Source organism: Protomyctophum bolini (genome assembly GCF_963924005.1).
Source record: "Protomyctophum bolini genome assembly, chromosome: 21".
Taxonomy (NCBI): domain Eukaryota; kingdom Metazoa; phylum Chordata; class Actinopteri; order Myctophiformes; family Myctophidae; genus Protomyctophum; species Protomyctophum bolini.
In genome coordinates this window covers 12,323,832-12,345,641 of record NC_137882.1, presented here as the reverse complement: position 1 = coordinate 12,345,641, position 21,810 = coordinate 12,323,832, and the positions used below count along the sequence as shown (strand labels likewise).

At 41.4% G+C, this 21,810-nt stretch overlaps 1 protein-coding gene across 2 annotated transcripts; it reads right to left on the bottom strand.

Moving 5' to 3' along the window:
- Positions 1-3,618: 3,618 nt before the first annotated feature.
- zdhhc20b (zDHHC palmitoyltransferase 20b) lies at positions 3,619-21,798 on the bottom strand. 2 transcript variants are annotated; one of them, XR_013966154.1, is made up of 14 exons: positions 21,678-21,798; positions 20,686-20,712; positions 19,711-19,805; positions 17,811-17,931; positions 17,398-17,467; positions 16,366-16,398; positions 16,107-16,227; positions 14,625-14,757; positions 14,087-14,213; positions 13,039-13,131; positions 8,827-8,942; positions 8,675-8,722; positions 4,913-8,005; positions 3,619-4,771 (listed from the first exon to the last, which is right to left on the bottom strand). XR_013966154.1 is itself a non-coding variant. In XM_080793746.1 (13 exons), the coding sequence occupies exons 1-12, from the start codon at positions 21,793-21,795 to the stop codon at positions 8,679-8,681; spliced, it is 1,098 nt and encodes a 365-aa protein (XP_080649872.1). In that variant the 5' UTR covers positions 21,796-21,798; the 3' UTR covers positions 3,619-8,005; positions 8,675-8,678. The 2 variants fall into 2 exon arrangements, 1 of the variants encoding a protein (XP_080649872.1); XM_080793746.1 differs by having other exon boundaries at positions 3,619-8,005.
- Positions 21,799-21,810: the final 12 nt, after the last annotated feature.

Below are 21,810 nucleotides of genomic sequence, written 5' to 3'. Positions count from 1 at the left end.
ACGTTTCCTAACAGTGATGTTGACAGATTAAGATTCCTATCATGTTAGGATGTTAAACAGCTGCAGTCGGTCCACTGTGGCCGAATCAGGTGATGGGGGCATGATGCATGGTGTAGGCTATATTGTTTCCATTTATAATTCCTTGTAGTCCCTCCTTCAAACTGTCAGGGTTTTGCAGTAAAGGCAAAGGCCTGTATTATACAAACTTTTACTTGGACACCGAGACGTGCAGGACAATATAGGCAGCCTGCTGACAGGAGGAATCAGCAATAGTAGCTAGTATAGGCCTATTACCAATTGGCCACTAGAACAGACTACCCAACCAACAACCCAATAAATGGACTGGCACTCTGACGACGAGGGAACCAGACTAGAGACATGGATGACATCTATTCTAGAGGAAGCACAACAGAGACAGGTGATGTGGTCGTGCACAACTCTCACAGGCTCCCTGCTGCAGGTGAAACTGTTATGCGACTCAGAAGTAGGACCCAAAATGCAGAACAGACTGGTCAAATGCAGAGGGATTTATTCACCCAAAACTCAGGATAACATAGGACTGGAAACACTACTTACAGAACACCATAACAACATCTATAGCTTCTGACAAGCTCAAACAGGAGGACAGGAGGGTAACTTAGACCAAAGAAAAGGAGCACCAATCACAAACATTCAATAAAGACTGACAAATCTAAGCAAGGCAGTAAAAAGAGAACTCTGCTAATGTGATCAAACACTGTTGCATAAAATAGGCAATCAACATCAAAGCAATTACGGTCATCATGACATGACCTCATAAAGTGGCTCTTACACAGGAAACATAAGGAACTGAGGGTTTAAGTAGACACAGGGTCACAAGACACAGGTGAACAGGACTAACAATCATCACAGGGATTGGCTGGGAGACTAACAGGACCCAGGTGGAGAAAACTAGTAATCACAGGGAGGTATGACAAGACAGGCAAACAAACACAACTAGGCAAGAAACAAGAAACACTAGGGCATCACTACATAATAAAAGTACACAGTACATTGATTATAGTTCATGACAATACAGTTCATGACAGAAACAGTAAATCAAACTAATCAATTAAATCAACTTTAAAAGAGTGTTTCACTTTAAAATACTTATGGCCCAGTTATGGGGTCATTTTCACATCTAATTCGGACTTTTGTATGCACCCCATACAATGTTTAAACTTGTGGGCCCAGTCCACAGGTTGTGTATCGCTGGTCTAAAAACAAAATGTTAGATAGACATCGCTTGAAAACCTTCTTGCTGTCCTTTCAGCAGAAGTGTCCTCGGTGCCTGAAGGTTGAGGTTACAGTGGAAGGTTCCAAAAATGTTTATGTTTTTATAAAAACACTGAAATGAATCACAATGTCCTTATCCTTGATTCACAAATCACACAAAGCTCTCCTCTGTGTGTGTGTGTGTGTGTGTGTGTGTGTGTGTGTGTGTGTGTGTGTGCGTGTGTGTGTGTGTGTGTGTGTGTGTGTGTGTGTGTGTGTGTGTGTGTGTGTGTGTGTGTGTGTGCAAGAGAAGAGAGAGTTATCAATGTTGATGTTGTTAAATGCAGGATGATTCAGCTATTCTTACCAGCTGTTGAGTCAATTGATTGCGCATTTCCTTAGCCTGGGGCCATGGATTTACCAACACTTTGCTTTCACGTTGATTCATCTGTACTTCCACCGTCTGACTGAAATACTGTACTCTAAAGCAGTGCTTCTTAAACTTTTTACATTTCAAGGACCCCCACAGTGTTGTGTTACAGGCCCATAAGGGTCCATTTGCCTCTTGGCCAGTTCCAACTTTTTGAGGGGAGCCCCCCACAAAGAACACTGGACCCAATGTTGAGAACCATTGAGGTCGAAAGACTGACAATTGCTGGGAAGGGAAATGTTAATGTTTAAATTCTATTCTGTCCTTTGTGAATTTCCACATAATCATTTAGTCTATTTTGTTAACATGCATTCTATACAGAGCATTATACAGCCATTACTACGAGGCTTATTGAGTGGTTCCAAAGGTTCAAAGCTCTTGGGTGCATGGCTGCTTATGCATGGCATGTGGAGGTCACACTTGTTTGGTTTTTAACCAGGGGTGTGTTTACTCTCCACAGAAGATCATTGGCAGTTCAAATGTCCTAGTGGTCATTTACCTTGTGGGTTCACATCACAGACAAGACACACATGAATGCCGTCCGTGTACACGTGCGCTCACACACACACACACACACACACACACACACACACACACACACACACACACACACACACACACACACACACACACACACACACACACACACACACACACACACACACACACACACACACACACACACACGAATGCATACACAGTATACACACTCATTGAACTTCCCTGGAAATGATCACTCAAGCTGTGTGTGTGTCATTACATCTGTGTGTCATTACATCTGCAACAACAGGATCATACAGGAAAAAGACACACCCTTGTGAGTTGCCCATTGTTAACTCAGAACCTTATCTTAAATGGTCCATTGATAGACGGATTTACAGTAAACCAACACTCAGGATTTGGCCATTTGGTCCGATTTGGATGCTAGTCAGAATCTGGATTTGGATGTGTCTGGGTAGCTCAGTCTGTAGAGCTCTCACCTTTGGACCACAAGTTCATGGGTTCGATCCCAGACACCGCCAACTCAGTGAATGAGTAGCACGTCTTGCTGCAGCAAGTCAGGGGTCTAGTGCATTGTAACGGGGACAGACTCCATCTCCCAGGGGTCTAGTGCATTGTAACGGGGACATACTCCATCTCCCAGGGGTCTAGTGCATTGTAACGGGGACATACTCCATCTCCCAGGGGTCTAGTGCATTGTAAGTTTGTAACGGGGATACCGGTAGACTCCCGCGTGTTACCGGCTGATACCGACGATAAGCCACCTACTTCTTCAGAAGGATAAGGACAGCTGTTCAAAGGAGTTCCAAAGAAAGTCCAAATTCCAAAGTAATGAGGCTTTCACTTGGAAAATAAATGTGATAATAGTGTGACCAATCTTCATGAAGGTTGTTGAGCTCAATTAGAAAATCTTTCACCACTTGGAACAGGACAGATGGTAGTTTCCCAGATGCTAACGTTTGTTTTGCTCTTTATTTATTGTTCAAGTCAGTTATGAACACATTGCTTTTTGTAGATGGCTTAGTGAAGTGCATCTTTTTTTCCGGAACTTTAAAAACTAAAACTAACATTAAAAGCCTAAACTAAAGCTAGGCCTTTTTGGATTGGGGAACTATGTGATTGCAGGACCTTGATATTTGGGACCTTTTTGACCCAAACGTTAGTCATCTCTTCAGAGCAGCCTCAACCCAACAGTTGTCAAACAAACCAAATGGGACAAGAGAACATCCATCCCGTTATGACAGAGCTATTATTGTTGCATAACGTGTGCACTGCTGTCAATATGTGTGATTGGTCTTATTTTCCGCATACCCAAATAAATTGAATCAAGCTGCGACGAAATGCACATCTGCAAAATCTGTGAACATTTCTTTCTTACGGTTTATGGATTATGGTTGTGCAACAGGAATTGCGATTTAGCCAAAGAAAGCAATGAGAGCAATATTAAAACTGGAGGCTTAGAAAAAAGAACATTTATTGTTATTTCCACGTTAATTGTATAGAGGCATGTACTTCATTCATAAAATAGGAACGGTCAAATTAATCAGACAAGAAAAATATATATGCAGTCTTTTTTTCCTTACAATTTCAATATATATACAGTACACACATTGTAAAATAGAACATAGTAACAAAAAGAAACAAGACGTGGCATTAAGCAGAGTTCAAATAGGTTACATCTGCACTGTACATGCAGAAGTAAAATGTCTTGAGTGTTAGTCCAAAAACCCAAATGGGATAGAACTGATAAGATTCTTCTCTCCATTATGACTGGAGTCCCTATGGCTTCATTTATATCGTCGCGGTTGGGTGGAAACCTACCTCCAGAATTCAGCTTCCCCCCCGTAAATTATACCTACCTACATACATATACTAGTGTTACACGAAAGTTGCAGAAATAGCCAATCTACAAGCTCACGTGTTCCATCATGCTGAATTGTGAGCTTGTGCAAGAACAAAATTAAATTAAAGTATAAGTGAAAGTGATTAAGTGTGTCTGTTTTAAATATTGAACCCAATGAAAAGTATTAAAAATAAAAAAAAATAAAAATAAAAAACAACTACTACTATACTACAAACAACTACACTGCATCCATTGGAGCACAGCTTCATTTTTGAAATGTAACCGTTTTTGGACAAGGTTTCCAACCGACAGCAACGATTTGGGTGAGGTGCAAAAGACAAGGGTCAAGCTGATTTTCAAACCTGACGCACCTAGCTGTAGTCGACAAAGAAACAAAAAATAGAGGCAGTTTTTAATCATAAAACGTAGTTACGCTCCATGCTTCCGAGCATTAGTCAGATGTACACAGTACAATGCAGAGTGTAAAATATGGTACTTGTACCACCCCGATTACAATTAGTTACCCAGCACCCAGTGTTGACAATATCAGCTCTAACAATCTCACAGCGCGTTGCGCTGCAACACATTGTGAGTTTGTAGATCAATATTTTCAGCCTTCACGGTTAGCTTTTACATTAAATTAACACTCTGGATTGTGTGCGGATATATGTACAGAGGTGTGTTAAAAAATCTCATGGCTGCACAGAGGCATTTCTCCCAAGACAACAATATTACAAAATTACACTCATTTAAGCATCGCATCACTCACACACACACACACACACACACACACACACACACACACACACACACACACACACACACACACACACACACACACACACACACACACACACACACACACACACACACACACACACACACACACACACACACACACACACACACACACACACACACACACACACACACACACACACACTTTAGTCTCAAGGCCAAACAGCCGTGAGAAAGAAAATAAGCATTTAGTAAAAACAAGGACAGGTCCAAGGCGTCAGAATTCAGTGGTCGTGTGGAAAAAAGGCCAGGCCCTACACTCTATTACAACTTTGATATACCCCTTTATACAAACAATTTAAAAAGCCAATGAGCATGGTCAACAGAGAGAGATAAAAAAAAGAAAAGTTGCGCAATCCCACACAGTCTGATCATAAACTCAACTGGAATTGCAATCAGTTATCTGCTGGGACTCAAATGGTATTGTACAATATGATTATTATTCACCACAAGACTAATTTATACTGCGTCAGCCAAGCTGTAGCTCATAGCTTCATCTAGCACAGATCTATAAGCCATGGATGGCTTAACTCTCAGTATTAATTAGGCCAGTAGGTTCTCAAACGTTTGTATTTATAAAGAGTTACAGATCTGTAAGGGTTCCTAACTATCAAGCATTTAGCTGGGGACCCCTTTGCACCGCTTCAAGGACCCCTGGGGTTTAATTTGAGAACCACTAAATTAGGCTGTACAGTCAAATCAAACAGTTCAAAAACTGTAGCTGTCCCCTCTAAATTACCTCTTAATCACCACACAACAAAACCCCCAGTCTTGTCTGTTGTACATTCATTACAATAGTGATTAATAATTACTCACAGACACATACACCATCATAACACTCACCATTGTCACGGAAACATGTCTGTAAACATCACAAAGGTTCTGACAGGTTTCGTTAAGAGGAGACTCCCGCAACACCCGAAAGGAGAGTGATCAGGACGATGCTGAAAAAAAATCAGCAGAAATTGATCAAGTTTTGAATTAGGTCCATGTCCCTGGTTAAGGAACTGCATCTTCTAGAAGCATAAGTCGTTCAAAAGTCCCCCCGCCCGCCACACACATCCAAAAAAGCACACTCCTGCTCGGCTGTTTTGATATACCATAGCATGAGATTATTAAGCTCTCATTTCGTTTTTTTAGTTCGTTTTTTAGTTAGGCTCTTTACTCATTTCTCTGATGCGGGAAGTGACCTTCAAATATTCTGTCAGACCCTTTGAGTCACCCACACTGTCACAAAACACGTCACTGTTAGACTCCACTGAAGTCTGAGATCATTTGACGATTGGAGGTCAAAGCTCTACATTAAATACTCATGTACATGCAGTCTAGAGACAAGAAGCTGTACAGCTTACAGAACATTCTGTGAAAGTGAATTCTCATTCACTTTCACCTGTAAACGGAAATTACCCATGAGAGTTCTAAACGAGTGAGAAAACTTCACTTGCTCTAACTGACTAGACTGAAAGTGAATTGACCCCAAGCCATCTACTGTATACCAAGGATGTTTACTGCCACTTCCTGGCCAGCACTGGAACTGCAATAAGATCACAACCCACAACCCCATATCCAACCCACAACATCATTATACAAACAGTACTGCTTGAAAAAAATGAACAAAAAAGAAGAAAATGTATAAATAAACGATACAAAAAGGCCAAAGATGCATTTGAAATATATTTAAATTTTTAAATATATTTTGGACCCTGGAAATAAATAAAAATAAACCAATAACGAACAAAAAACTAAAGAAAAGAAAAACTACCATACACAGTGTCCAAAACATATTTTGGGCCATTCGTGTACAGTATATTACAAAACAAAAACATATTTTCTGACGCAAAAAATCTGCAGTGTCGGGGTGAACGTCAACTGGTTATTAGGACACTGGCCCAATGAGGTGCTGAAGCAAGGTAAAGGTAAAAGGTGACATGCTGTAAACACTTCTTGTTCAGAGGTCGGACCTCCTGATGGGACAGCCCTTATTTGGCAATGAACAGAGGTGGACTTGCACAGGCCGAAAGCACCGAGCTGTAGAAAAAACAAAACAAATACTCAAGGAACGTGACAGGATGAACGGGAAAGCTAAGGAAAACGGATCAATCGCTCCTTCCCAGCATGATGGCATCGTTGGCGGATATTAAAGAACGAATAATCACTTGCATCTTCCAGATGATGGATGAATGAACGTGTGTAAACCAAACACATAAAGCTGATCTTTGTTTTTGTTGTTTTTTTAGTTCCCGTTAGTCCCAGAAAACACACGTACGTGCGGTAAATCCTATAGCCAGCCTATATCCACTCGATCTGGGAGGCTTTTTTTGTCTTATTTTTTGGGGGACACGTGCAGCACGTTGTTTGATGGACATTGATACTTCATTCAGAAAGTGCAAATGTGCCATCTTGTACTCTCGATGTCCATAACCCAGTTCCCACGCTTTTTGCTCCATAAATTCATGCTCCATAAGTTCGGCCCAGAACAATGTGCGCACGCACACAGACATACACACTGGTTTTCCACGATGTAGTCCAAGGTTTTTGGTTGGCATGATCCCATCTCTAAGGTGCGGTCCATACCGCCATTGTACATCATCACGAGTTAAAACACACAAAGAAGAATCAATGTAGACTGAACCGTGATGATGATGATGGCATCCATTTCTCCCTTTCTAAAAACACAAGGTGAAATTAAATGTCTTTTCTGTTCCTGCCTTTCTCACTCGGTGGTTCAAGTCCTCGTTGTAGACCCTCAAACTAGCCCACAGTGCAGCCTCTGGCACAGAGTTTCCTGGTCAAATGGCTGCTTTCCTTTCCCCGCGTCGAGTCATACTCTAATCCACTATCAGTCCCTGTTGAACACTGGATGGCCGAGGCTGAGGTTTTCCTCATTTACAGGTGGAAGAAACCAAATGATCCAAAAATGTGTTTCTAATAATGTGTGCATAATGTGTGTGTGTGTGTGGTGGTGGGGGGGGGTTGCGTGTTTAGTAGGTGTGAAATGTAATCCATGGCACTGCATGCTGACAACATCAATACCAGCCATGTCTGGGCTCTGTGTGATGGGCCAAAGGAGAACGCATGTCCGCGGTTATGCTGCATGGATCTGAAGGAAGGCAGATGAGTGCCGGGAGGCGGTTTCCATGGCGACAAACTAAAGTGTTGCTTTGCTTAAGGCATCATATTAGACGGCAGAGGGCTTTCTCCTGTGGGAGGCAAGAGGAGACGAAGGGGAGATCATTAACTCATTCTGACCTGAGATCAGATTCTAAAAATGTCTTCTACATCCTGACAGTTTTCTGAAAAAGCCATGTTTCTATGTCAGTCGTCCTTCGATTTTTCAAAAATAGCAGACCTACAAGCTCGTAGCGCACTACCGAATGAGCTTGTAGATCTGCTATTTTTCAATAGCTAAAGCATAGCATAACACCAAAAGGGGTTACCGCCTAAAATGGGTTAAGAGGAAACATATGCGCTCATTACGCCACTATCTTCAGTTTCCTTTGAAGAAATATTAGCTCTGTGAAAATGTACATAATTGAGTGTTAACCAGGCATCTGTGCCAAGAGAGATTGTTAGCGAGCACCATCTAAGTTAAAACTCTAAGCTGTTCTCTTGAGCACTGGTTCTCAATGTCGGGTCGACCACCATTGGGTCTAGAATCTGGAACCTTACAGGTCGGTACCTCTGAGTGTGTACAAATGGAAAATGTGTACACCCTCAGATTACAGTGTAGAATGGGGTCCGAGAGATAGAAATTGTATCAAAAGGGGGTCCGCTGTCTAAAAGCATATCAAACTGCAAATTCTTGAAATGAAAAAAGGTAGAGAATCACTGATCATGAGTACATGTTGACTGAGAAATGATCAATTCACCTGGTTATGACTCGCTCTCCATGGAGATCGTGATGGTCTCACTTTCGGCTGTGGGGGTAGGACGGTAGAGAAGATGTCAGGCACAGAGAGATCACAATAGACCCAAAGGTAAACACTGACTTGAAAATCATTATTATTATTATTTAATTAACCTGATTTTAGGGTGTCATTAGCCAGATGATCTGTGTTGTTGCTTTGCTGGTCATTGGTTAGGAGGCGGTTCTCGGTCTCACCGAGGGGGCTTGCTAAGCCTTGGACATCGCCAGTGCTGAAAAGACAAGGCATTAACCAATTCAATCCAGGAAAAGGATTTAGAAGACATTTTTTAAATCGGTCTCAGGTCCAAACATTCTACTTCCAATTCAGGAAGATCACTAGAATTAGAATCACTAGAAACGTCCTGTCACCTGCAGATCTAGAAAAGGTAATTCATGCTTTTATTTCTTCTCGTCTAGATTACTGTGACTCAATTATTCTCCCGGTCTCTGCAAAATAGCTTTATCCCTTCTCCAATCAGTACAGAACCCAGCTGCCAGACTGTTAATCAACTCTAAAAATGTGACCACATCACCCCCATCCTAGCTAATCTTCATTGGTTACCCGTTAGTTTCAGAATTTATATTAAGATTTAACTTTTAAAGCTCTGAACGGCCAGGCTCCCAGCTATGTCTCTTTGGAACGCCCTACCTGTTGTGCTAAGGTGTGCAAAATCTGTGTCATCTTTTAAATCTATTCTAAAAACCCACCTCTATGATAAAGCCTTTTCTAAATTGGTCATAGTTGTATTGCTTTGTATGTTTCTATTTTGTATTGTTGTGCCTGCTATTTTATTAATTGATCTTTTGTTGTATCTGCTTTCTTGTACCCTGCTCTGTAAAGCACTTTGTTGACGACGTCTAGAAATGTGCTATATAAATAAATTGAATACAAACAAAGTCTCTCTTTTACCAACTCACTCCGGGCGTAGAGCCGGTGGAACTGCTCAGCCTGGTATTCCAAAAAGTAACCTACTGTAAGTAAATTATGCTTAAACGGTTAAACCTAACCTTATTCCTAACATTAACCTCAGTAAAACAGTGCCAAAACCGACGATACCTGTTACCAATAAATTCATTATCATTGTCATTAAATGGGTTAAAACAACAAATTGGGTTCAGACAATAAATTGTTTTGACAGCTCATAATGATATTTGGGGGACTACGTTGTCATTGTTCATCTTTTTAGAAAAATGACAAGGTCCCATAGAATAATATTCTTAACAGTCTGGAGCAGCATTTATGCCAAAGTTATTTAGTTTGTTGGATGGAGAATGGTATTATGTACGTTAGACTAAACACACATATGGGTATTTGGACTCTCAGTTTGGGGCTCGGGTCTTCAGTTCTGGGCAGACCTCTACTTTTTTCCAACACATTCCCTTTCCTTATTGACACATACTTGGGCAAAATTAGTTTTGCATTGATATTTCACAAGCTTATAAGTACACCATGTTAAAGGAGAACACCACACCAAAACACACTGGCCATGCATCTACCTTCATCCCTGTGCCATCATCCATAGTGCCCTTGATTTTTCTCATAGATGCCCCCTCCTCTACATCTCCCTCTGACTCCCCCCTCCCCTCCCACAGCTTGCATTTGCGCATGTTGTCCTCCTTCTAATGTGGGTATTTAGATAGCTCCAAACTTTATTTTTTTTTCACGTATCGTATTATTATAGTATACTGAGACTCACGCATGCGCAGTTTTCACTCTAGGCCAGCCGTTACATGTAATCCCAGACGTAGTCGATTCCAGACGAGATTCTCGCGAGACGCGCGAGACTTCAAGCTGGAGCGCTCCTTTCAACTGTGATCCACTATCTCTCCCAGTCTCCCTCTTGTTTGTTTACATGCAATCTGATGACTGATCGCGTCGCATCATTATAGTCCTTATCTTTCTGTATTATTAACAAACTAGACTAGTTTCATAATGGCCGAAGTTGAAGAAGATGTTGAGTATATGTCTGAAGATTTTGAATATGGCGAGGAGCCCTACTTATACGAGCCAGAGTATACCGACGAAGATATGCGTCTAATGGAGGAGGCACGGATGAACGAGGCAGCTGGTGGTTCTACTGTTCCCCTTCCAGGCGTACGGCAGAGAACCGAGGATTTATTTTGGTGTTCATGTGGAAACTGCGATTTAAAGCCATTGGAAGTGGAATGTAAATGCAGCAGAGAATGGGAAGAGTGGAGGTCGAAGCCTGTATAGTGATGATGAAAACACAGAGACAGTAGGTGTTTCTCGTCGTCGCTCATGCATCACAGACAATGCATATCTACCTCTACCCCATCTACTCGACAGAGGAGTATTGGAATTATTTTTTCTGACCAAGAAAATAAACTGGGACAAACGACCAAAACCAGAAGGAGAAGACGGGCACCTATCCGTTGAGTAAGTATAGTCTACAACAACGTAGCCTACTATTATAATTACTAATACCTACAATGATTATACATAAGTGAATAACGGATCTAAATCTAATCATTCACCATTACATGACTTGTATTTATGAACGTTGACATTCTGGAAAATAAATAAATGCATGCAAGCAGGGAGGCTATTCACCCCCTCCCCCTGAATATTATACCTCAGATAGAGGCCTATATCTACCAAGCATACACATTGTTGTAAATTGTAATCCTATTGTAATCCTTTTCTAAAACTTTTCTCTTCGAACACAGGCAATGCAGACTAGCCTCCTATAGGATTGTGTTGGAGTTCGTCCTCCGTGGAGAAACGCTTGGGAAAGGCAACAGAATTGTTTTGCCATCATGTTTGGTTTCCAAAATAAGAAGCATCTACCCCTCACCATCCGGGCTGTATCGTGGATTCTTAGAGGAAGCAGGAGATATCAGTGTTGGTTTTTCCTAGAGATGAATAGCCTAATTTCTACAATGTTTCTCTCCCTTGTTCATTTCAATCCATTTTCAAATTGAAAGTAAATTACAATATAACGACTGGCTTTTATAATGTTGTCATTATAATTAATAAATGTCACTGTTATAAAAACCTATTTGTATTATTTATAATTTCCTTCCATGTGACTATAACAGTTGCCATAGAAATTCATGCTGTTGGCTCATTATTTATCTAATCTAAATGCCAGTGTTATTTCAAATATAATTCATTATATTGTATTTCTATTGATACTATATATTAATATTTTAACATTGTACTATTGACAAACCTTTAAAATAATGTCAATCATACATACTATTTTGGGGTGCATTTTTTAAATGAGTCACAGAATGACACGCTTCAGCCAATATGCTCAATTCTTATTGGAAGTAACAACAATATAGTGTTACACAGATTCAATACAGGAAAATGAATGAAAAAAATATATATATATAATTTGTATGTAGATAAGTAACATAAGTCTGGAGTAGGTAGTTATAAATTGACGCAGCACCATTTTAGCAGTAGTAATTCCCACTAGTTTGGCATTTACATTTTTTATTCAAAGTGTTCAATGTGCAGTGTGAAGTCAATAGTATCGGCACGGTGGCACATTCAGTAGTGCTGTTGCCTCACAGCTACAAGGTCCTGGGTCAGACCGTGACCCTTCTTTTTATGTAGCGAGGCAGTAGTTTCTTCTTCTTGTTGTTTTGGACGAAAATCATCTGCCTTGAAGTGATCGCTGCAAATAATGCGTCCTTGAGTCTGCTCATCTGAGCTATTGAGATCCATCTGTAGTGCTAGAAGCCAACGTCTCCTCAAAGTAGGTATCGCATGAAAACTTATCGCATGAAAACTTTTTCTCTTTAGAGTTGACCTAGTCTTTGCGGTTGAACAGCCTGGATATATACAACGAGGCATGTTGTTGCTCAAATAAATGAAACTAGACAACTAGTAGGAATGCTTGACACGCGTGCGAATGTAATTAAACAATGTAAACACAAGTGGTAGGCGGCGGCGTGGAAGAGCAGAGCACAGAGTTGAGTTGACAGGAGCTTGAAGTCTCGCGCGTCTCGCGAGAATCTCGTCTGGAATCGACTACGTCTGAGATTACATGTAACGGCTGGCCTAGAGTGAAAACTGCGCATGCGTGAGTCTCAGTATACTATAATAATACGATACGTGAAAAAAAAAAAAAGTTTGGAGCTATCTAAATACCCACATTAGAAGGAGGACAACATGCGCAAATGCAAGCTGTGGGAGGGGAGGGGGGAGTCAGAGGGAGATGTAGAGGAGGGGGCATCTATGAGAAAAATCAAGGGCACTATGGATGATGGCACAGGGATGAAGGTAGATGCATGGCCAGTGTGTTTTGGTGTGGTGTTCTCCTTTAACATTTGTGAAGATCTGTGTTTGCTCACCTTTTACTGGGCTCTGGCTGCAGGTTGACAGTGGCCTGCTCTGCGTCAACGTTGTTCACCAACCGTGTGGCAAACGTCAGCCCATCTCCCTGGCTGGTGTCAAACGAGAATACAAGAGACGGAGCTCAAAACCCCAGCGAACCAAATGCACACATGAATGTAACATGATGTTTAGACTACACAAACAAAGGAATCATAAAGAAGGTTAAATAACTAAATGTCTTTACTAAAGCCTAATTCATAATTTGTAAATACTTCCTTAATGTTAATGAAGTCCATACCCACAACACCAGAGGGAGTGCAACAAACCATGTGCAACCCAGATTCGGCACAAACAAGGGACTAAATTATTTTCGCTCCTATGCCACCAAAATGTGGAACGCCCTACCAACAGTCATTAAGACATGTGAATCCCTTGACTCCTTCAAAACCACTCTCAAAGGGCACCTACGGACAGCTGCAATTCGAAACTGGCCCCCGTAAAAATCCCCCCTCACTGTATACGTTTCTTTTCCCTTTTTTACATCCTTTGATGAATTCCTGTTCTTCCTGTGTCTATTTGTACGTCTCTAAATGTTTTGATGATTTGAACAAGGTGGACACTCTTGTAAACAAGTGTAATGCTTAATTGGGTCATCCACTCAGTAAACAGTCTTTGTATTGAGTTGTGCTTGAAATGTACTGTAATTCTGCAAACTGTTAATAAATATTTCAATCAATGTCACACAACGGTGTTAGCTTGAAAATCTGTTCTTTTCAGCGAATGACACTAGTATAAACTAGAAATGTCATCCCAGGTTGCCTAACCAGAGCCTGCAAACTTTGAAAGGCGGTCATAGCCAACTGGAATAGAATCCGAAGAATCTGATTCATACATCTTTCTCACATGACTCCAGAGATTATGGGCTCCATTTTCGTCACCACTAAATCCCTTATCCCTAAACTTCTTTGCCACAGACACATGGACAGACGGAAATACAGGCCGACAGGTTAAATGCCCTTTCTGGTGTTTGTAGAGCCTGTGCCTTATGTGATCTACTTTAATCACCTGGTGAAGACGGGCAGAGGCCAATATTTCTTCTGGTCTCCAAAGACCTGAGCGATGTTCTTCCGGAAGCCCAGAGAGAAACCGTTCTTATCAGAGCCCGTCCTAAAGACTGGCGCTCTGAATGCCTCTGAGATGAAGGAAACAGATACAGACAGACATAGAATAGAGAGAATGAAAAGAGTCAATTATATAGTTATACACAAACAATACATATCTAGAGTCACTATGAAAGCATCTATTGTCCAGACAAGGTTGCTTGTAAAAAAAATAGAACACTTAGAATACAACAATACATTTGGATGGTAAAAAGGATCTCATTTGAAGTGATGACAGCAACTCCAAAGAATAAGCTGCAACAAATATTTGGATGAGTGCTATCTCTCTCTCTCTCTCTACATAGAGCAGTGTGTATTATTGGGTGATGCCGTCATCAAATCAATGGTCACGGTAGTTTAACCGTGTTTTGGGCATGTCATTATATGCAAAATTATAAAATTGAGATTTAGACACGTGTGTGTACGTATGTCTTGTGCCTTACCTATAGTGGACCTGTTCTTCCCTACAAGCCACAGGTGGTAGCTGAAGAGGGACAGAATACTGATGCAGAACATGGCAGCCACAAAAAAGAGAAACAACACGTGGAATTTGGCACGAGTGTCCGGCAGCTCATTCTGACAGGGATGAAGAAGAGAACAAGAACATGTCAATGTCGAATTTGTACAGAGACGGAGAGCAAAAGAGAGGAAGTAGAAAGTGTTAGAAAAGGGAGGCTGGCGGAAAGAGGAAGAAAGATATAAAAAAATAATCTCATCATGACAGCATTATTAGCAGTATCAACACAGCACTGCACAAAGACGATGACAAAATCACCACAAGACAGACTTCAACTAAAGGCTTTGGAGGGATGCTGGATTACCTTGGGGCAGTTCTCTGCCGATTTCCTCCGGCAAAGCTTTAGTACAAATAAGAGACACACTCGTTAGCAACACCGGGAGAGCACAGGTGGATCGAAAGAGTGGGAGGAGATGCAATGGAAGAGGGAGGATGTTTTAGGAGACAAAACTGAGAAATTAAAGGGCAAACCGAAGTAGCGGCCAGGAGAGGAGGGAAGAGAATAGAAAAGAGGAGAGAAGAGAGAAAGAGGGCAGGTGTAGGTGTGTCCAGAACTCAAATGGAAAGACGAAAAGCGGGACTTGGTGCTGGTCAGTGAATCAATGGGCTAAAAGTTGTTGGTGGTGGTAGTGTAGGGAGAGGAGGATGCAGGGAAGAGTGGTGTGACTGAAGGCTGTGATAGTGGAGATAGTGAGAGAACAATGGCCCACCCTGTGTGGTTAGAACACAGGAGGGAAGAGAACAGAGAGGGGTGAGAGAGGGTGAAGTGGTAAGAGAGGACAAAGAAACACTGGCGCAGCACAGCTTAGTACAAGAGTGTCGAGCAGCATGCGGGACCGAGGGCAGGGCATCCGTACAGGCTGCACAGCCTCTACACAGGCTCTTTACACACACACACACACACACACACACACACACACACACACACACACAGGCGTGAGTGGACAGAGAGTCAGGAAATGTGACTAAATTTGACTGAGGGACTGCCATTGGATTTTTTTGAATTTTCGTTTTTTTCATGTCATATGAAAGCAGGGAATCATAGCTTCAAATTGACATATTGGTTGTTCAGTTCACCAGTTTTGGAGATATGCCTTATAGAGTAATGTCTTGCAGAAAACAGCGAGTTGAGAAAACAGGCTTGAAAGGTTCACTTCTGTGGTCTTACATTACACTTAGCTGATGTTTGGGCATTTATTTCATATTTACATGTCGATTTCAGCTCTGACACATATTTCAGACATGCTCTAGTATGTGAAGAGTCTGCCTGTGCTATTAACTCATTTTGAGAAAAAATAAGTTTTTCTCCTCTGGTGATAAGCTGTAATTTGCACGATGGCAGTCTCTCAGTCAAATCTGGTCACAAATGTGTTCGGTGGACACGGGTCCATCGAGTGTCATTACTCACTGTCCAGAACTTTATGAAATACTGCAGTACGGTTGCTGCAATGAACAAACAGTACACCAGCGAATAGGCCAGGAAGAGTATGAAGAACTTGTAGTTGGAGAATCCCACACAGTTGTTCACCCTGTTGGAGACACACAGACGCAGCATAGTCAGATGGAGATGGATGTTGCAACACTGTGAAATAAACATGGTGGAAATGTAACATTGCTCTCACTGAGCATACAAACTCTGTGACTCAATGCACATACTACATACATACCAGGGACAATGATGGTCCATCTTCAGCACACACCTATCATACAGAGGAGGGAACCACACAGAGGAAGGTTTATAGTGAGAAAGAGGGAGGGGATAGAACAAGCTGTTGTTCAGTGGGTTCAATTGTTTTCAGTGGAATGACTAAATGCAACAGTATTCAATCCAGTTACATTAAAATAAATAATTTAAATTTAATTAGGACAATTGATTTTAAAACAAATGATGTAGCTTATGTACTAGCTAGGTAGGACCATATAAACAACCTTTGGCTTGGACATAGCTACTAGCTAGGTAGGACCATATAAACAACCTTTGGCTTGGACACATCTAGTCAGCTGTTTGTAAGTTATCATCTTGTAGTTTGCATAACCTAACAAGTTAGCCATAAACAACCACTTTGCACGTTAGTGCATGTTGACCCAAATGGGTCGGAGAGTCCAAAAACAATTTCTCTCACTATATAATTATTGGATATTTAATGTCACATGTTACAGTCACATTCACATGTCACAATGTTACCAGCTCAGTGGCCTTGTGGTTAGAGTGTCCGCCCTGAAACTGGGAGGTCGGGGTTCGATCCCCGGCCGGGTCATACCAAAGACTGTAAAAATGGGACCCAGTGCCTCCTCAGCATCAAAAGGTTGTATTGGGGGTCAAATCTACTAATCAAATGATTCCTGAGCGCGGCGCACCTTGGCTGCGGCTCCACGAGATGGGTCAAATGCGGAGAACAAATTTCACTACGATAACGTGTGTGACAAATCGTATGACTTTGACATTACAGGTATTCAGCTAACAACTGACAGTACAAGGCTTTTGTAAATGCATATTGGCTCCTGAGCTGGCACAGAAGGAACTGGGAGGGCGGTTAGCCAACATGACATCAAGCTCCCACATTCTGAGGTTGTAGAAATGGTGTACCAGTCAAGAGGTCACAATCTGTTTAATTGAGTTATCAGGGGAAAGAAACCGTCTATACAGCAGATTTAAGTTTGAACGTAAAGCAACAGTATGACAGACGTTGTTTACTTACATATCACAGGCGGAGCAGTGGTGACAGCGGTCTGGTTTGATGACTTGACAGCGGTCACAATAGCGGATCGCTGCACAAACAGCAGTCTGGTTATTATTATTGCTTCAGAGACTACTCCAACACAGAGCAGTCATTTTTTTTAAACCCCCCAAAAAACAAAAACAAAAACAAGAAGCTAAACTAACTAAACCAATTATTTTTGTTAAAGAGGCTGGAACCTTTCATAAATAACATGATTTGTAAATTATATCTGATGTCATTCGGATCATTATTTTTTCATCTTCTATGAATCAAGGCAAAAACAAACTACTTATGCACTTAAAACTAACTAAAATAACAGCACTGTCTGATGCACACGAAACATGAGTGCACAAACGCAGGCAAAAAAACCAAACAAACATGCGCAGACCAACCTCCAGCGCCTGTACGTGTGTAGAGAGGCAGGTTGGCGGCAGCCCTACACAGGATCTCCTGCTGGGTCTCTGGCCTCTCCTCCTTCTCATAGCGCTCCTTCTCTACCTTCGGGAGGCAGAACTGGTGACATAGAGAGAGACAGGTTATTAACGCCTAATTTATACTCTGTTGCATGATATTGTCGCTGATAGGGCTGTCACAACTGTTACATAATTGTCTAATCGCAATATTATTTGGGATGATCGCAATTATTTTGCATAATCGTCAAAATTGTTTCCATGTTGGAAAATTGATGTCAGAAATGTCTTCATTGATTAAAATATTCCAATATTAGATGTAAAACACTATTAAATAGTTAATCATAATTATTAGTGTGACAATTAATCGACAATGCTGGGCACTAAAAACAAACTCTTTTAGCTGTAGACTTTTATCTGTAACACAGACCAACATAGGAACAGACATTGTTGGCCAGTGGTATTCAACTACAGTATGTGACATTAAAGACCCGTTCTCATTCCAAAACAAACTGCATAGGCTACAAGGTTGTTGCCTTGTGAAAGCACTAAGCAGACAACAAAGCTACAGTAAACCGTACAAATATTTATCACATATCCAGCCTTTATATGCCCTAGGTAAGGGGAGTGATATAAAGTACAAGCAGGTCGTGGGTAAGTGTGTGCTGATTGGACAGCTTCTGTTCTGTACAGTTATAGTGCAGTTGACCAATGAGCGCAAACTAGATCCAAAATCTCCTGTAGGAACTGCCGAGACTGGATGTTTCACCCAGGGACCTCCCCTAATACGCATATGCCTAACTAACCTCACAGAACGACGCCTAAACCGAACCTTTCACAACAACTTTGCGTTAACCTAACCTCCCAGAAACTAAGCCTAAACCTAACATCAAAGCTATGGCAGCCCGAGGTGGAACACCCTGAATAGTGGTACTCTCAGGAACTGGCACTGTGAGCAACCTCATTACTTAACATGACAAACATGGATGAAACTCTGCCACCCAGCACAGTTGCTGTGATATGGCTTGGTATCAATAAATAATGAAGGTCACACTCAGAGCTGATGCATTAACTTTTTCTTCTTTTTTAATAAGCCATTATGAGACAGAAAGAAAACCCCATTTTGGCCATATGGCCTTCATCGGAGTGTAGCAAATAACACCATAGGGATGTGCCGATGAGACATTTTGGCCGATCGATATCCGATATAATTAATTGCTGTTATGGCCGATAACCGATATTACCGATGTTGATATGATCTCATTCTGTATTGAAAAATTATAATAATTTTGTCCATTCTGAAAAATAATGATCAATCTAAAAACAACTTGATACCGATGTGTTTGCAGATTAATCTGATGATAACAAGTGTCGTCATCATTCTCATCTAATTTCTGATTACTAATTGCTGATTGTTGTGGTAAAACAGCTACCTTTAATGGGTCAGAGAACAGCTGCAACGTGCAGCTGATTATCACCACACTGTCAGGGAATTCCTGACTATACCATTTTGTTCGCCAGGGCAGTTGTTCATCATTAACAGTAATGTTAATTTATTAACTTAAAAGTGTTGATCACATGCCATTTTGTCAATGTGAATAAATAAGCATATAGCTATGACCAAATTATCAACCACCCAGCAGTCATTGTTGACCTCATATACAGGCAGGCTACATCACCCATCACATGACTCAAGCTGATAAGCCTGCCCTCAGGTGGATAAGCTTGGTCAGTGACGAACAAACACCTGGGTGATGTTGTGTTGACATAAAAAAAATGAGTACACCTCTATGCCTGTATACCATGCATGGTTCAGACTACTCTTCATATCTTTTATGGCAATGTAGTGAGTAAAGACACACAGACAGTCACACCACTGTACCTCTTTGGAAGGGTTTGCAGGCCTGGAGAAGATGGTCATCCAGTAGGACCATACAAACATGATGAAGGATATATGGAAAAACACCAGGTACAAAACTAGGACAAAACATGGAGCAAGGCATTAGGATCAACAACACATTCACAAGGTTCTACTTTCTTTGACAAAAGGAGAAAACACTAGACTGTGAAAAAGCAGACTATAAGATACAGCTGTCAGTGTCAACATAACTCTTGGGATACTATGATAGCAGGTTACATACTAAGATAGACATATAGCAATTCTGACTTGTATAATGAAAGAGAGATCAGGCTGAACGAATTGAACTGAACGTATGTTCAGGCTCCTTACAAGAGGATCCATCTTGTGAGGATTCATTACTTTACTTTATTCATTACTTACCGACCGTATGCAATATTGCTCAGCACTATCAGAAAGTAGAGATGCAAGAGCAGTGAATCCACTAGTCTAATTTGCACTTTGCCGTATGACCGGGGCAAATAACGCTCTGAGAAATTAACCGATTTGCAATATGAATAAATAAGGCTATGTGACAAACATCCCAACATTCGTCATTGTCCTCAGGCAGGATGCATTGTGTAGCTAAAACTCTGTTATTTTGAGTGAGTGATGCCTGCCAACAATGGTGCTTACATATGTACGACTAAATTATAAATTAGGATTATGCCAGTATTTGTGGCTTACAAGGTACTGTGTCTGTCGTTGTCTATGCATGGGCATCGCCTCTTAGTCAAGAGAGAGACGGAGTGTGCCTGAAGAGTGTGCATCATTTTGTCTGTGCCAATCTGAGTCAAGGTCTGCCAGAGCAGCTCAAATGGACACCGAGCCAAGTGGCTCAGTTGCAATGAGCGGCAAATTGCCTCATTTCAGTATTCTAGACAATCTGAATCTCGGTCTCTCATCCAGTGACCAGTAATACAAATAAAATCCAGTTAGGCTACATCTGTGTGTACTTACTCTGCTCTGCAAAACTGGGGATGGTGACTATAGAAGAGAGAAGACAGAAGGGGGAAACCACCCATTAAAAAGCCAATACATTCACAGAACACATTGCTAAACAGTTAGACCTATATATATACATTTAACTGATTAACCACTTTACCCTATATTTTGTTGACTGGAGTCCATCGATCGAAGCACTATACTATAGTAACTTTTCTGTTTTCCCTGACTCAGACTCTACGACTACTACATTAATTAAATATCTTTGCTATTTTCGGGACATTATCCCAAATAGTGATGACGCGGGTCGCGGGTCAACTGTTTAAGAAAAGCATTTCACTAACTTTAATAGTCAAATCCGGCACCTTTTATGCGCTCTTTATTCAAAACGATTGTAAACGTTATAAGCAAATATACTTCATTCACCAAGACACTACACCTAAAGCACAAAGATAGCGTATCATTCATCGTTAGTTAATAATCGGTCCTATGAAACGTTAGTGTGATTATTCATCATTCTGATCCAACACAGTCAGACACATTAAAGGTGGCCGGGGCCCGGGGGTGCCACTGCCAATAAAACCATGATACAATCACGGCAAAACTTTTTCTTTTGGTGAAACCATGTCTTTGTAAAACACAATAGCAATGTAAGACAACGTCGATCCCACTGAAATAGGCTACAAATAAAACAGCTGTATAATGTATGCATGTAGAAGCAGCACCATTGTTGAGCTGCAGTCCCGTTCACTTCCTGTTGGGCTGGACAACAGCTGGGTGGACAGCAGCATACAAACTCCGTACGACGGTGCCGCTCGCCCCCAAAAGAACAGATCTACAAGCCATCAACGAGACGCTCCAGCGACTCCGCGACGCGCTGTTAGCTTGTAGATCTGTTCTTTTTTGCCGAGCGACGGCAACCCCCCCACAATCCAAAACCCCAAGCCTTTTGATTTCTTAAACGTGGAAAGAAACGATCATCGCACGGCAGAACGGGCCGAACTTACATATACAGAGCTCCACGACGTACGCGTAGTAGGACCAGCAGACGACCAAGGCGATGAAGATGACAGGGATCCATGCTAAGCCCCGTTGACAGCATCTCAGTACGTGTGTGGGCGCCATCTTTCTCACTCTCTG

Coding starts and splice junctions, on each gene's coding strand:
- zdhhc20b (XM_080793746.1), bottom strand. CDS start 21,795: ATGGCGCCCACACACGTACTGAGATGCTGTCAACGGGGCTTAGCATGG. Junction 17,468..17,810: donor CACACGTACAGGCGCTGGAG/GTTGGTCTGCGC, acceptor CTGTTTGTGCAG/CGATCCGCTATTGTGACCGC. Junction 14,214..14,624: donor GAAGAACAGGTCCACTATAG/GTAAGGCACAAG, acceptor CCTTCATCTCAG/AGGCATTCAGAGCGCCAGTC.